The 16,179-nt window shown below is 31.7% G+C and overlaps 3 protein-coding genes across 3 annotated transcripts; 1 reads left to right on the top strand and 2 right to left on the bottom strand.

The window, feature by feature from the left end:
• Positions 1,466–1,786, bottom strand: LOC109357544. Its single transcript, XM_019601573.1, has one exon. It carries the CDS (start codon positions 1,784–1,786, stop codon positions 1,466–1,468), a length of 321 nt encoding a protein of 106 aa, XP_019457118.1.
• LOC109350518 (4-hydroxy-tetrahydrodipicolinate synthase, chloroplastic-like) lies at positions 9,337–12,128 on the bottom strand. The gene is made up of 3 exons (XM_019591751.1): positions 11,706–12,128; positions 10,747–10,827; positions 9,337–10,348 (listed from the first exon to the last, which is right to left on the bottom strand). Exons 1-3 carry the CDS (start codon positions 11,786–11,788, stop codon positions 9,421–9,423), a joined length of 1,092 nt encoding a protein of 363 aa, XP_019447296.1. The 5' UTR covers positions 11,789–12,128; the 3' UTR covers positions 9,337–9,420.
• On the top strand, positions 11,915–15,391 carry LOC109357463. The gene is made up of 4 exons (XM_019601475.1): positions 11,915–12,055; positions 13,354–13,576; positions 14,054–14,512; positions 14,592–15,391. The coding sequence occupies exons 1-4, from the start codon at positions 11,915–11,917 to the stop codon at positions 15,389–15,391; spliced, it is 1,623 nt and encodes a 540-aa protein (XP_019457020.1).

The following is a 16,179-nucleotide window of genomic DNA, read 5'->3' as shown; positions in this document are numbered from 1 at the left end:
GAAGGTGATTTAGACTAGGCTTTTTACCTGTCCAAAGCTCATAAGGTGTTTTAACAGCTGCCTTAGTTGGTACTCTGTTTAAAATGTAAGCTGCAGTCTTTAATGCCTCTCCCCAAAGTGACTCTGGTAAAGTAGAATGACATATCATACTCCTTACCATATCCTTAAGAGTCCGGTTTTGTCTTTCAGCAACACCATTCATGCTAGGTGACCTTGACATGGTGTACTGTGGGACGATCCCACATTCCTCTAGGTACTTGGCAAATGGTCCTGGACGTTGTTCACCTGGACCGTCATATCTACCATAATATTCACCACCACGGTCAGATTTGACACACTTAATTCTTTGATTGAGTTGATTTTCAACTTCAACCTTAAAAGATTTGAACACGTTCAAAGATTGAGACTTTTCATGTATAAGAAATAGGTATGTATATCTAGAATAATCATCTATGAATGATATAAAGTATTGCTGACCATTCCAAGATGGTGTTGGAAATCGCCCACAAATATCTGTATGTATCAATTCTAAGACATTTGTAGCTCTGTATGCTCCTAATTTCTTATGTTTGGTATGTTTGCCATTGATGCACTCAACACAGACATTAAAGTCTGTAAAGTCAATGGTATCAAGGATCTCATTTGACACAAGTCGTTCAACTCTATTTTTAGAGATGTGACCTAGACGTTTGTGCCACAACATTCCCAAGTTTGCAGTGTCAACTTTACGCTTAGTACCACGTGATTCCCCATTCAAGGTTTCATTATAAGAAGCAATTGTGTCGAGCAAATATAGATTGTCATACACCATAAGAGTACCAGTTCCAACAATACTTGAATTTATAGATAAACTGAATTGATTACTTCCAAATGAACAATGATAACCAGATTTGTCCAAATAAGAAATAGAAATTAAATTTCGTCTAAATGACAGTACAACAAAAGTATCTATTAAATCCAAATAATGGTCAGTACTTAATAACAACCTAAAATGCCCTATTGCCTCTACATCCACCGACTTGCCATCTCCTACGTAAATGCGTCTTTCAGCATCAGTTGGCCTTCGGTAACTTAGGCAACCCTGCATTGAAACACTAATGTTAGTAGTAGCACCAGAATCTAACCACCAAGTGTTTCTAGGTGCTGAAGCTAAATTTGCCTCAGAACAGACCAAAGTGAGGAACATACCTTTCTTTTCACGCCATGCATGATACTTGGTACATTCCTTCTTAACATGTCCAGTAGTGTTACAAAAGAAGCAACCCTTTTCGCCATTATTTTGCTTCTTTTGCATTGGACCCTTAGCAGCTTCATTCTTAGTATTCTTATATTTCCTCTTTTTTCCCATATGTTTAGATGTGCTTGCTAGGTGACCACTTTCTGTCTTTTCTTGCTTCATCCTATCTTCTTCTTGCACACAATATGAAATGAGCTCATTAAGAGACCATTTGTCCTTTTGACAATTTTAACTTATCTTAAATTGACTGAATTGTGCAGGAAGAGATATTAACACCAAATGAGCAAGTAAGTCATCCGACAACTCAAGCTTTAAAGCCTTAAGCTTGGAAGCAATATTAGACATTTCCATTATGTACTCCCTTACATTCCCTTTGCCTTTATACTTCATAGAAATCAAGCTTTGAAATAGTGTGTTTGTTTCTACCTTATCACTTTTGGCAAAGCGTTTCTCCATTTCAGCAAGGAATTCTTTGGCACTTGTTATCCTTTTAGAAATAGCACCCCTAAATGCCTCCGAAATGTCGCGCTTAATGATCATAAGACTCATGCGATTGGAGCGCTCCCACTTCTCATAAGTTTTTCTCTCTTCAGAGGTACTAGAGTCCACAATAGAAGGGGTTGCTCCATTCTTAGTGCAAAGTCAAGATCCAGGCAGCCAAGAACAATTAAGATGTTCTCTTTCCAATCCTTAAAGTTGGTACCATTAAGGATTTGAACCGAATTCATGTTAGCAGATATAGTAGCAACATTAACTGCAGAAAAAAACAGAGAACAAAATAAACAACATAAATATATACTCACATCATAATTCAAATTCATATATACAATCAAATTCAAATATGGTATAATTTATCTCAAGATACCAAGTGCAACATTAATGTTAAGTCTTTGGACAATAATATTAATTGCTAATGATACTCTTGTTGTAATGGTCAAACATTGATAATAATCCATGTCAAATAATAAATCATTCTTTGGATTGATTTATAATTCACATATATAACTTTATAATTATCACATATTTACCATCACATATGTGCATATAATCCGGCCAAATATTAATCTTCCTTTGGGCCAATCAATATCCGCATGAATATATATACATAATAACATTCAACATTTATCATGAGCAATCTGGACAAGAGAGGTCACTTTGGCAACTTCTTGTTTTAATTGAATCACTTAATATGTTAAACAAATTTATAATCCAAATATAACCAATTATTTGAATTTTGATTAACATTTAATCCAAAGTAATTATTATTTATTTATCGCATGTTTGATATAAACAATAATAATAATTTATTTCTTTCCTAATTACAACAGAATGAGTATGTCTTTAAGTATATATATGGAAACTCAATAAGAACATATTAATTTATCCTAGTAATAATAATAACTATTAAGGAGCCACATTTTCATTAAAAAAAAACGTGTCTGATACCAACTAGATCTTTTATCACATTTTAAATTTTCAAACGGTATCACATTAAAAAAATAACTAACACTGAACAGAGGCAGAGAAGGTTGTGTAGAGAAATCTAACGCTTCAACCCAAAAACAACATTGTTTGTAATACAAATGGATATTGAGTTATACTTTAATTTCATATGTCTGAACCACAAAAAAAAAATTACCGGAAAGATGAAACTTTAACTACACTATGATGCAAATATATAATATGCATGTCAAATTTATAATATGTTTAACAGTGTATTTTGATGCATTTGTTTCCACTGCAATTATCAAGTCAAATATGCAATGAGCATATGCAGTTATAGATTGCAGATTGAACCAAAATATGTTGAAGTTGCAGAACACAGTGCATACGTTTGAGTATTGATTATACACATTCATGGATACACACAGATATATTCAATATAGATAATTACATGCATGTATTTTAATGCTTACACAAAAAAAAGTTCTAAAATAATGCATCTATATCAAAAAAACAATTCATATCAAATCTGAATAAAAAATGCGGATTCGGAAATTTATATCTTAATGATTTAACAGGAAAGTGGCTCTGATACCACTTGTAGAAATAATCTTATAACATGGAAGATACTAAATATGACAAGAATACTATCATCATATAACTATATCAGTCATGTCAAATTATGAAGAATAAATAGAAAAACAGAAGCGTACTTGAAGGATCCATGAAATCTTCTTGAAAGAAATGAACTTCTTGAAAGAAATGAATTTCTTGATGGATTAGTGATCTTCCAATGTAGACTACCCTTACTCTTTAGTTCCTTTTCTGATGGGATGAAAAGAATAGAATTTAATTTTTTGCTGTGTCTACAATTGGGGACTATAACCCCTATTTATAAGACGCACTCCCTTTCATGAAGGGTGATGTCCTTTTGAATTTTCTTATTTCTTATTTTTGTCCATCATAAAAATAGAAATTAAGATATATGGTATCTACACAATAATGTTCATGATAGTTATGTCTATAGCCATAACTTTACTTGCAGTAGACCACTTTAATTTAGCTAATAAAAATAATGATACAAACACATTTAAATATTACATTTGTGACCCAAAATTTCTTACAAGTCAATCATACAATATATAGAAGTGGGAAATTAAAAGTAAAAATTAAATTTGAGTTTGTGATTAATACTTATATAACAAAGTTAGGCTGTATTTTATTAAAGATAGTGTAGAGTTAATCTTTTTCATAGCCAATAATGGTTTGGCACTTTGAGTAGCATGAGTTTCCTATCACTTTTGAGTTTTAGACAGAACTTTTTCCCATTCCACAACCTTCTTCACAATCTATTTCCTTTGCAGACAACTATACTACCTAGTATGCAATATGTAAAAATTGTAAATAATAGATCAACAATTTATAGAAGTTTAAAAGGAGCAAGTAACTACAATTTGTTATTTAGGTATTTGTCTATACAAAAATCTAATGAATTTATCATAATTTTATTAGAAAATAGGAAGTATTTGTTTTTGGTAAAGTCACTAAATCATATATAGTGCAAGTTAATCGTGTATTTCGAACTTTTTAGTCTGACAATAAAAATACTCAACACTTTGTTCTTTATTCTTTGTACACTTTCCCTTCTACCATAGCGTCAGACATTGCTTTTGAGATATCTAATAATGATTTTAGCTTAACTCTTTCAAATATCATGAGTTTCCGGTAACTTTTGAATTTTTTTACGTTGCATAGGGTTAGAATTATTTTTTTCATAGCCTTTTTTCATTGGAGACTACTATATCCCTTGAATAATTATTTTGAAGATATCTTTAGTTAGATAGGCAACCACAGAATAGGTAGACATACAAACTAAGAAACAATACAACTCTAACTAAAATATAGAAACTGGGGATAGATTCTTAGCCAGAGTTATCCCTCATTCAAGCTCTAGTTTCAGTATAGCTCTACAACTATTTGCTTTTTGATATAGACAGTTTTTAATTTATTTTACTTTTAAAATCTACAATATGAGTTGTACATTTATTTGTGAGTTTGGAAGTAATATTGTATACATGTATTCTTTTGCAAAGTGCCTACTTTTTTAAGTTTTATTTTCAAAATAATGATTAAAAATAAATCCATTGATGCAATTGTGACAAAAATATCTACTTTATGCAAAAAGTGAACATAGAATTTTTTTTAAAAAATATTTTTTTCAAAATACTAATAAAAAAATACATTAATTAAAAATGCCATATATAAAACATTAATGCATATTATGTCCCAAATATATCAATTAAGAAACTTATGAGTCCTGTTTTATTTAAAACATAAGCATGTATGATCTTAAACATATAATTGAAGTCAACAATCAATGACTTCTTACTCAAATGAAATTCAATAGAAGAAGAAATGTGACCTTTTAATTCATTTAAATATTCTCACTAAAATCATACACATTAAAATGAAAAATATTCAAATTCACCACCACAAAACATTAAAAAATTTAATTTCATAAATTGTGTTGACGGCAAATAAATAGAGCTTAAAAATATAAAAATTCAAATTTAAGAGAGATGCATAAGTTTAAATTATATATAAAAATAAAATAAATAGAAAATTGACATAACAACATAACCCTTCAATCTAGTGTTGTTCTTTTATAAAGTTTAACGTCAGTGTTAATATTTCACTATTAACAATTATTATTTCAGCATATTCTAAATTAGTAATTACACATATCTTTACTTTATTAATTAGTCTGGCATTTCTAATATCTATTTTCACCACTCTACACAAAGCCAATAACAAAAATTAATTTCTTTTATCACATAGAAAATCATCCAATTTTTACCTCTCTGAATACATTGAGAGTTACTTTATCCATAATACCTCATTTATGAATCACTTGAATATGATATGGATATTACACTACACATCAACATGAATCACTTGATAATAGTCCTACACTTTACAACATAGATGTAAAAACCATAACCGTACCGGCCGGTTCAACCGGAAAACTGGTGAATCGGTCCCCTAACCGGTACGATACAGATGTTGAACCGGTCAAGTATCAAAACCGGTCAAAACCGGTGAACCGGCCGGTTTATACACTTTTTTTTTTTGAAAAAAAAACTTAAAAACTCATTACAATGTAACACATCTTTTCAACAGTTCAAGGCACATGCTTTCCAAGGTATACTTACATTACACATTTTTTGGTTCCTAACATTCGTGTGTAATCTCAGTGACATTTGTGTGTAATCTTGGAGTATTGTGTGAATATAGGATTTGGTGCAAAAATATAATATCGATATGAGACAACTTTGACTCCTTAGTGTTAAATGTTAAAACTCCAAAATTATTTGTTTTGTAGAGTGAGTTGTAAACTTGTGTCATTTATTTATATTTTGCGGTTGTTAAGTGATACTTTTGGATTGATATATGTTTTGTAATTTAGACTTTGAATTTGTTAAAGACTTAAAGTTGTTTGTTTATATGAATTTTGAGTAGATTATGAACATGGATTATAAATTTGAGTATCTATCTATTGGAAATTTTTTTGTTATAGGTTTATATATATACAAATATAAGTAGGTATGTCCGGTTTAATTATTGAATCACCGGTTGAACCATTGTACCACTATGTCAGTACCCTGACCGATTTGATAACCGTTACAGCTTTAACAACACTACTTTACAACTTAAGCATTTAGTCTCTTTACAAAATTAAATTGAAAAAAAAAACATTTCAAAATAATAATTTAAAGAAATATAATCTTAATCTTGAGAAAGTAAGATAATTATACCATTTTCATATTAAAAAAAATTATACCATTTTCAAATTAAAAAAAGAAAGCATGATAATTTCTTCAAACAATTACCAAAATAATCACATCGCGTTGTAAACAGAGTAGAACTTAAAAATGAATGAGTTTGACAATATATAATTGTTTAATTACCCAAAAAATTGATATGGAGACACCTTTTGAGGGTAAGTCGCTGACTCGCTGTAGGTTCAATAAGTTGGGAAAAATACTTCCTTTTCAAGAAAATAATAGGTAAAGTGAATGACAAATTGTGCATGTAGAAAGAGAAAAAAGGGAGTTAATATTTAATTTATCGTATAATCAAGAAATCTTAGTGACCAAATAATTGAACTATTGAATATAAAAAAAATATAAAAAAACATTCAAAATTTGAAATCAAATAAGTAACATCTCATTCTGACCAATATATACACTAAGGTTATAGTTAAAATTGCATGTAGAAAACAAAAATAATATGTTTATAACCTACTTCCCCAAGTTTCAATTTCAGAGGGAAAAAAGGAAAATAAACAAAAATAACACTTCCAACCATAGCAAAATGGATCTCTTCATCATTGCGAAGGTGTTTTTAAAAATAAAAAAACGTTTTGATTTTCTCTTCTTAGTTTGAAAATTTTAGGATACATGCACCTCTCAGACATCCTATAGAAAATGAGATGAGGTCAAATCATGAAACAACTGTTAGTATAGAAAGAATATCATGATACAAATATTATAACCAATTGTATAACTTTTTCTCTCTGCAAAATATAAAAGAAATCACAATAATGGCCTAGTAGATAGAGGGAAAAGATTTAAAATGCATGAGTATGATAATATAAAAATGTTCATTCTTTCAAATACAAAAAATTGATATTAAGACACCTTTTGACATATTGAGACACCTTATGAGGGTAGGTCACATACATTTTGAGAGAAGCCATTAAAGAATCAAAAAAGTGGAAAATTATTTCCTTTTCAGGTGAAGGTAGGTGAATAACATTGTAGATAGGTAGAAACTTCAAAATCATGAGTTTAATGCTATAAATATAAATATGTATTTTCTATATCAAAATGCATTTGAGATATAGAGTGACTAAAGGTTTAATAAGGTGGAAAAATAATGACTTTTCATTCTCAAATGTAGAATCTTTAGAATCATATATTTGAACATATTATAGGTAAAACGCCCAAAATGGGGAAGAAAATATTTCCGTATGCCATAAAACGGGTTGACTAACGGTAAGTTGTTTAACGACCAATAGAGTCTATTTGTTATTGGTTCATTTTAATTAAATGAAATTAATTTCATTAATAAAATCAAATCAACTAAGAATTATGTACCCTTGATTTAATTAATAAAATCTTGTGAGATAAAAAAATAAATAAATATTCTTTTGTTATAATATTTTTAATTCAATATATTAAGGTATAATTAATCCATGTAATTAGCGAGTCTATCATTTTAATACGAGCGGATGATATATTAATATCCTCCCTGATCTTTAATCAATTCTTGACCTAGAAAAATTTGGTATAAATGTCATATTTTCTAGGTCATAAAATAAAGTTTTATACATTTTAATCACAAAAATATAATCCACATCATGGCTTCTTTTTGACGGTGTGAACCCTATAGTTATGGTATCGTCTTATCCGTTTAGAATCACTAATCTTATGGCTTGTGCTAAGGAATCAAGCACCACTTAAGCTAGTCTTATATGGTGATATTTTCAAGTTGTTGTGGCCTCCCTCTTCATGTGGTTGACTTAATCTTTTCGATTTGATTTTTTGTTAATTTTGCATCACTTAATTTTTTAAACAGTTTCTTCATTTGTAAGGATAAAATTATGTACAGGAATACATCTATTTTCTCTAAATCTTATTAAGTGAGAGTTTCATGTGTTTATTGCGTCAATGTCCCAAGTTGGAAATAATATCATGTATATATTCAATATCTTAGTCGTAGTCCTAAGTACTCAACGTTGTTCTATTTTATTTGGAGGATAAACCTAGATATATTTCTTGTGTCTATGTCTTAACTATTTCTCTTTTATTATAAATTTATTTATTCTGATGTAACCAACTTAGGTTAAGAGTGTGTTAGAACTTAGAACACTTATGTGAAACCTTCTAAGTGCTTCTAAGAGTCTAAATTGTTAATAAGCTACGAGCCAACCTATATTATAAACAATTGAAAAAGCATAACATATTCATATCGTGGAGACTCCGAGTGATGTTAAATTTGGATCATCCCATGAACAAAATTCAAACTTTTATGTAAAGGGAATGTGGTTGTTTGATTAATATTTTATACTCACTTGATTTCCACACATTTGTGGGTTTTCTTAAAGTTGTAACTAAATACAAGAAATAGTATATGTGAAAACGAATTAACACATGTCAAAATGATAAGAATTCTAATTTCTTTAATCTAATATTTATATACCATCAATGTAAATATTTATACACAATCAATATATTGTTTGTATTATTTATATTTTATATACATTTAGTACATCACCTTTTAATTAAATATGAATGATCAATAATGCAATGATAATGTTAAAAACTCCTATTCCAACTAGAAAATTCTTACATTATAGTGCATTTTTTCTTCCTTTTTCCCTGATTCCAATATAGTGAATAAAAGAGATGAGTGTTGAAAGAACTTTGATCTTAAAGGAATCTCTGTAAAACATGTACTATAGAAATAATTTGAACCATTTTCAAGCTAGAAATAGTCATAGAAAGAAATCAAATGTTCTCTTATAAGCTTATTTAACTAACATTGTTGTATATTATTTGGCTTATGAAATTTGCCAAAACACTTAAAAAGGGTACAAAACCCACACTTTTTTTTAGTGAACATACAAAAACCCCACACTACAATAGAAATGAGACTTGAAGAAAATACTATATAAATTAATATCTGTCAACAAAGATAAAATCATCATCATCAAGAACCCTAACATCCTTTTCTCCAACAAAATGCTCTCGTCCAATTTCCTTCACCAAATTGTGAAACTCTATCCTCTTTTCCACAGAGAGAGGTACATATGGTAGCCTGAAAACTGGCCTCACAACCCCAAGTTGAGCAAGAGCTGTGTTCAAACCAATTGGATTCGGCTCCTGGAAAAGCCAATCGATCAGAGGCGCGACTTTCGAATTTAGTGTAGAATTCTTGCCCCCGAACATGAGTTTGCGCATTAAACCAGGAACGAGGTTGCTGGTAACAGATATCACTCCTGTAGCTCCATAGTCCCATCTAGCATCATGGCATTGATCATCGTTCCCACTCCATACGACAATTCCGTTACTGGTATATTGTTTGATCCGGTCATTTCCAACACACTCCTTGACACCAGCCAGGTTAGAATTATGAACCAAGGTTTGAATTACATGTGGAGGAATATCTTGACCAGTCCGTGAAGGTACATTATATATGATAGTAGGCCCCATGGAAAGCACACCATCAAAGTGAGAAACCAAACCATCCATGGAGGTTTTGCCGTAGTAAGGGTTGATATGAAGGGCAGCGTGCATTCCAACACCAAAACCCTGCTCGGAAGCATGAATTGCTTCGCTTGTGGAGTTGCTTCCAGTGTTACCAACAACCTTAATTTTCGCACCGAAACAATTGACTGTGTGACCAATTAGCATTATGTGTTCATCCCAGGTCATTAGTTGGCCTTCGCCAGTTGTGCCGCCAACAATAATTCCTTCAACACCATGTTCGATCTGTGTTTTAACCAAGACGTCATAAGCTTCGAGATCAAATCGGCCATCAGGTAGGTATGGAGTTTTAATGGCAGTTATTAATCTCAGACACTTTATGTCATCGGTTGATGTCCTGTAGAAACAGTACACATAAAGCAATTCACATCAACAAGTTTCCACAAAGCTTTTCATTCCTTGAGATTCTTATGATGTTTGGAAACAGAATTGTAAGAATTGGGAAAACAAGGTCATTTTGGTCAACAAAAACCAGCTCCACAAACAAGCACTCATGAAATCAGAAATGTAGATCAAAAAAAATTTTACAACACCGCATTCCTTAAAATATATACTTGCATAATTGCAGAACAAAGATACAGATCTATATGACATATAAACTTTGTATATATTTCAAACTAAACCTCAAAGTGAATAATAAAGAAAAAACCAATAGATCTTAAGTTCTTAGATTAGAAAAAATTTAATAGCACAATGAATCAGCTTGAAACAATACACTCGTTATTCAAACCTCACCTATTTTTCACCTCAAAGCTGCGCATTGGGAGGTGGAAATTGGGTATCACAACTGCTTGTGGAGGTTTCCAGTATGAGCTTCTGTTCATACAAACAAATATTAAAATGATTAGACAGACAAATATTTGGATTCATGACTACAAAGTTTGGTATCCCTCTGGAGTGCAGTAGGCATCAACCACTGGACTTAGAATTCGGAAAGTGGAAACTTAAATGCATGGGAATGGATGCACATCAATCTCTCTGATAATAAATTACATTTTGCACTTTACAGATGAAAGTACACTAATCTAAATCCCCGACAATGATTAATGGTTGAGATCATGATACCTCAACTAATCAATCTACCATTATTTCAAATTGTTGACCACATCATCTAATGTGGTTACAATATTGCGGTTTCAGTGGCCGCTGCAATAGCTATGTGATACTGAATCACAATGATGTGGTCACAGCGCAACCACATCTAGGTCGAATTGAACCGCTTCAAATTCAAAAAATAATTTAATCACAAAATTTCACGATGCAGTGGCCGCAATCCACATGGCAATGGCCGCAATTAACACAATCGTAGTAACCGCAACTGTGACCGCAGTTTAAAACACTGCAGTCTACATTAGGAACCATTCTTGACTAAGTTTAAACAGAAAGCAACCATCTTTATTAAAAACCTATAAACCATTTATAAAGTACAATGCAGTGATGCACTCAATAACAACCCTACCAAACCCCTATTTCCATTTTCAAACAAATGAAGCAACATAAATGTAAATAAACCAGAATCAGAACTAAAAATCTTGAAAAACACAATCCATCTGAAAATATATAATAATAATAATAATAATAATAATAGAAAGTGATTATAAGATATAGTCCACAACAAATAAATAAATAAAAATAAAAAAAAAAAACAAATAAATCAACATGCAAATAAAGAATTGCAACAACAAAAATTTAACCTTTTATTGGCATTGGAACGATGAACAGGGAATTCGAATCCTCTGAAGCACGCACTGCTATTGTAGGTCTTCAGCATCGCCATGACTCAACGCGATTCTGAAACGAATTTCTTATTCAAACCCGAACCAAATGAAACTTAGAAGAAGGTTTTGCTTGGAATGAATGGAGGTAAAGAAAGCACGACGTTTAGTCTGAGATTATTTAGAAAATGGTCATGATGGTGATAGTGGTTATGGTAATGGTGGCGAAGAGGATTTGGGAAATGGAAGAGAGGCAGCGTACGGTGGAGCTCCGGTTAAGCATGACGTCAGATTCCGGCGACGGCGGAGGGGTAATAAAAGAAGCAAAGGTGTGTGAGGATGTAGAGGTAGGGTTTTCACATTTAAGGGTGAGATAGTTACTTAAATTTTAAAGTGTACTTGTTGTCATGTGAGAAAGCTTGCGATAATGACTTCAGAGTTTTATATTCTGATTATTACTTGTTTATTAATAGGAAAAATTTATATATTAACACCATAAGAATTTTGTACATTGTATTATTTATCATTTTTATTTTATAAAGTAATACAAATAAAATTATAGATAATATATTTACTGTGCATAAATTTTTACAATATTAATACTATTAATGTATAGATTTTACACTCGTTTATTATTTGTGTTTAATTATTAAATATAAATAACTTGATTAAATTAAAGATGATTCAGTGATTGTTTATAAATTTTTATATTAACTATTATAGACATTGTTATTAATATCGTACCGGTCATTAAATCGGTTAGAGTACTGATAAAATAAGTAGTATAGTGGTTCACTAATTGAACGCATACTAGTGAAATTAGATATACATATATAATTTATTAACATTAATGTTGAAAAATAAATAATAATCGGTTAGTATGACCGATACGGTTAAATTGAAAACTGGTCGATGTGACCTTTTTAATCAATTTTAACTGGTATGATTGTATGATTGGTATAGTTATTGTACCGTACTGATATTGGGACGGGTTCACCAGTTTACCGGTTCAATCGACCGATATGAAACGGTTTTAAAAACACTAATCATACATATTATAGTTTCCTTGTTAACCTAAACAATATAACATATTATCTATAAGATTAATATCATATCCAATATTATAGAATCTACCATACAATCTCGGGAAAATTACTGTATCCCAGCTTTGGGGTACGTTTTGAATTATTTATGAGATTGGGGTAAAATTTAGTGGATCTCGTGGACCCCATCCACGATTTCCCTGGAAAGTCGTGGACCCCATCCACGAGTTCCCTGCCATGTGTCAGGTCCCTGTAAGTCGTGGACCACATGCACGACTTTCATGGCAATGTCGTGGATAAGGTCCACGAGATCCATGCAATGTCGTGGACTCCGTGCACGATTTCCAAGCTCTATATATATTTCCATCCCCGAGTGTAAAACCACACTGGAGGAAGAATTGAACTGTATAAAAAAATTGCATCATACTGGAATTGAAGAACTCTGAATATTTAAGGTAATTTTCAATTGTTAAAATTTTGTTATATCTTTTATTTTATATATAATTTTACGTGTTACATTTGTTTAAATGTAAATATGTTTGTTTTTTTTTAAATATGTTTGTTTTTTTTACTCTTATATGTAGATGGCAATTATTAGAGATATTGTTAGTGATTTTAGTGATGAGGAGGACATCGAGCTTGATGATGACGAGCATGATGATGTTCAGATTACCACACATGAAGCAGTTAGCGTAACCTATCATAATCCTTCATCTTTTTTCGTTAACATTGATCAACAATCTGGACAAGATTTTCCATATAGAAGTAGTAACATAAGTAATGAAATAGATAATGAGTTATTTGTTGGTATGCAATTTGAATCAAAGGAGGCAACAATAAATGCGGTAAAACATTTTCATATTAGAAATTCTGTTGATTACGTTGTCGATGAGTCTAGGCCAGATAGATATGTTGTAAAATGTAAATATTATGGTGTTGGGTGTGAATGGAGACTTCGAGCATCAAAAAGTTTGAAGCGTGATATTTGGGAGATTAGAAAAATTAGTGGAAGTCACACTTGTGTATCCACTAATATTTCACAAGATCACACGAAGTTGAACTCATCTTTCATCGCAAACTGCATTGTGCAACTAGTATCAGAAGATCCTGGTATACCAATCAAAGCATTAGTGAAGGAAGTGGTAACTCGTTTTGGTTATACGGTCACATATAGGAGGGCTTGGACTGCTAAACAAATGGCAATGGCCCAAATTTATGGTGATTGGGAGGGATCGTACAAGGAGTTACCTCGTTGGTTGAATGCTGTTCAATATTATGCACCAGGTACAATTGTAAGATATTCAGCATCTAACCTTGATGAACATAATACTTTAGTTATTGATAGGGTGTTTTGGGCTTTCAAGCCGTGCATTGAAGGATTCGGTTTTTGCAAACCAATCCTTCAAGTTGATGGGACGTTTTTGACTGGAAAGTATACTGGAACTTTGTTAATAGCAAGTTCCCAAGATGGTAACAGACGTATATTTCCAGTAGCATTTGCGATTGTAGAAGGAGAGACCAAAGAGGCATGGGAATGGTTTTTCTACAATCTTCGGACATATGTTACCCCACAACCAAATATTTGCATTATATCAGATAGGGGTACAGGTTTATTAGGTGCATTACGTACTGAGCTCCCTCAATGGTGTGATGGTCATTCTGTATATTGCATCCGCCATGTTGCTAGCAATTTCAACAAGGAGTTCAGAGATAATGATCTGAAAGAAAAAGTCATTGAAATGAGTAAGTGTTGAAATGAATGTCAATTATGTGAAACTGTTTGTATGTTGGATTTTTGTGAATATTTTTGTACTTGTTGTAGGCTATGAATTGATGCGGCCAAGATTTGAGAGAATGCTTGCTGTATTACGTCAAAAAAACTCTAAGGCGGCAGCGTGGTTAGATAAAATCCCAAAAGAAAAATGGACGCAATCATATGATGAGGGGAGACGGTATGGCCATATGACGACGAATTTGGCTGAATGTGTAAATGCGGTTCTGAAAGGAGCAAGGGCCTTGCCCATTACTGCACTTGTTAGAGCAACATATCATAGACTGAACTCCTGGTTTCTACACCATAGAAATGAAGCAAATAACATGATCAGGGCGGGTCATGTTTATTGCGAAGAATTGAGTAAGGTGATTAATGAAAATAATCGAAAAGCTACTAGCCATATTGTACGAAATTTTTCGAGGGATTCAGGAGTGTCGGAAGTCGAAGTTGCTAGTACCGGTGGTAGTCGATACGCAAGAGTATACACAGTTAGATTAATGGACAACTGGTGTGATTGTGGGGAATTTCAATCACTTAGATTGCCATGTTCACATGTTATTGCTACTTGTGCATCATTGAACTTAGACTATGGCCAATTTATATCACCGATTTATAGGTTAGAGAACTTACAGAAGGTTTATGGACATGAGTTTCAACCCATTGCAAATGAAGAATATTGGCCTTCTTACTTAGGTCCAACGTTCATTCCTAATCCCCTTATGCGTAGGAACCGTACTGGAAGACCAAAAACTACACGTATACACAATGAAATGGATGATTCTCAGTCCCAACAAAGTAAAGTTATTTGTAATTTTTGTAATATCTCACTTTTGTGTAATTATTTGTAAGTGGTGTAATTTTTGTACATACATAATTCGGAATATATACTTTCTAGATATAATCCATTAACACGTCAACTTAATATACAATTTCTCAATATTTGAAAAATATTTAAATATTTTAGTATACACTTTCCGAATTTTAATATACACTTTCTCAAAACTTCAAAATTAAGAAATATTTAATATACAACACATAAATACACCATTAACACATCAATTTTAATACACCATTAACACATCAATTTTAATATACACTTTCTAAATATTTAAATATTTTACTCAACATTTTCTCAATATTTGAAAAATTAAGAAATATTTAATATACAACACATAAATACACCATTAACACATCAATTTTAATAAAATTTCAAACAAATTCAAATTTAAATTCGGATTCAAAATTCAAAAAAATTCAAAATTCAAAATTCAAAAAAATTTAAATTCGGATTCAAATTTCAAATTTCAAAAAAAACACAACACATAAATACACCAATAAATACAAATTCAAAAAAAAAAGTCGTGGACTGAGTTCTGTGTAAGTGAATTAAGGAGACTCGTGGATGTCAGCCACGACTTCAATGAAAGTCGTGGACTGCACCCACGACTTTGGCCCAGGCTAGGGCTAGGCATGGGAATCTGAGGCGTGGCTAGGGCACAAGTACCATGGGCAGGTACGACTCGTGGACCCTATCCACGAGTTTCAGGAAGTCGTGGACCCCATCCACGACTTCCAACCCTATAAATTGATCCCCACCCCACATTCATTTTCACACCTCACACCAAGTATCCGAAAT

Source organism: Lupinus angustifolius, chromosome LG01 (assembly GCF_001865875.1).
Source record: "Lupinus angustifolius cultivar Tanjil chromosome LG01, LupAngTanjil_v1.0, whole genome shotgun sequence".
NCBI classification, from domain to species: Eukaryota; Viridiplantae; Streptophyta; class Magnoliopsida; order Fabales; family Fabaceae; genus Lupinus; species Lupinus angustifolius.
The sequence above is the reverse complement of the archived record's forward strand: the minus strand, read 5'-3'. Positions and strand labels throughout refer to the sequence as shown.

Excerpts from the sequence above, each read along its gene's own strand:
- LOC109357463 (XM_019601475.1), top strand. The coding sequence starts at position 11,915 with ATGGTCATGATGGTGATAGTGGTTATGGTAATGGTGGCGAAGAGGATT. Across the intron at positions 13,577-14,053 it reads AGATAATGAGTTATTTGTTG|GTACAATTGTAAGATATTCA; the intron begins GTATGCAATTTG and ends ATTATGCACCAG. Across the intron at positions 14,513-14,591 it reads AGAAAAAGTCATTGAAATGA|GCTATGAATTGATGCGGCCA; the intron begins GTAAGTGTTGAA and ends TACTTGTTGTAG.
- LOC109357544 (XM_019601573.1), bottom strand. The coding sequence starts at position 1,786 with ATGAGTCTTATGATCATTAAGCGCGACATTTCGGAGGCATTTAGGGGT.
- LOC109350518 (XM_019591751.1), bottom strand. The coding sequence starts at position 11,788 with ATGGCGATGCTGAAGACCTACAATAGCAGTGCGTGCTTCAGAGGATTC. Across the intron at positions 10,828-11,705 it reads CGTTCCAATGCCAATAAAAG|AAGCTCATACTGGAAACCTC; the intron begins GTTAAATTTTTG and ends TTGTATGAACAG. Across the intron at positions 10,349-10,746 it reads AGCTTTGAGGTGAAAAATAG|GACATCAACCGATGACATAA; the intron begins GTGAGGTTTGAA and ends CTGTTTCTACAG.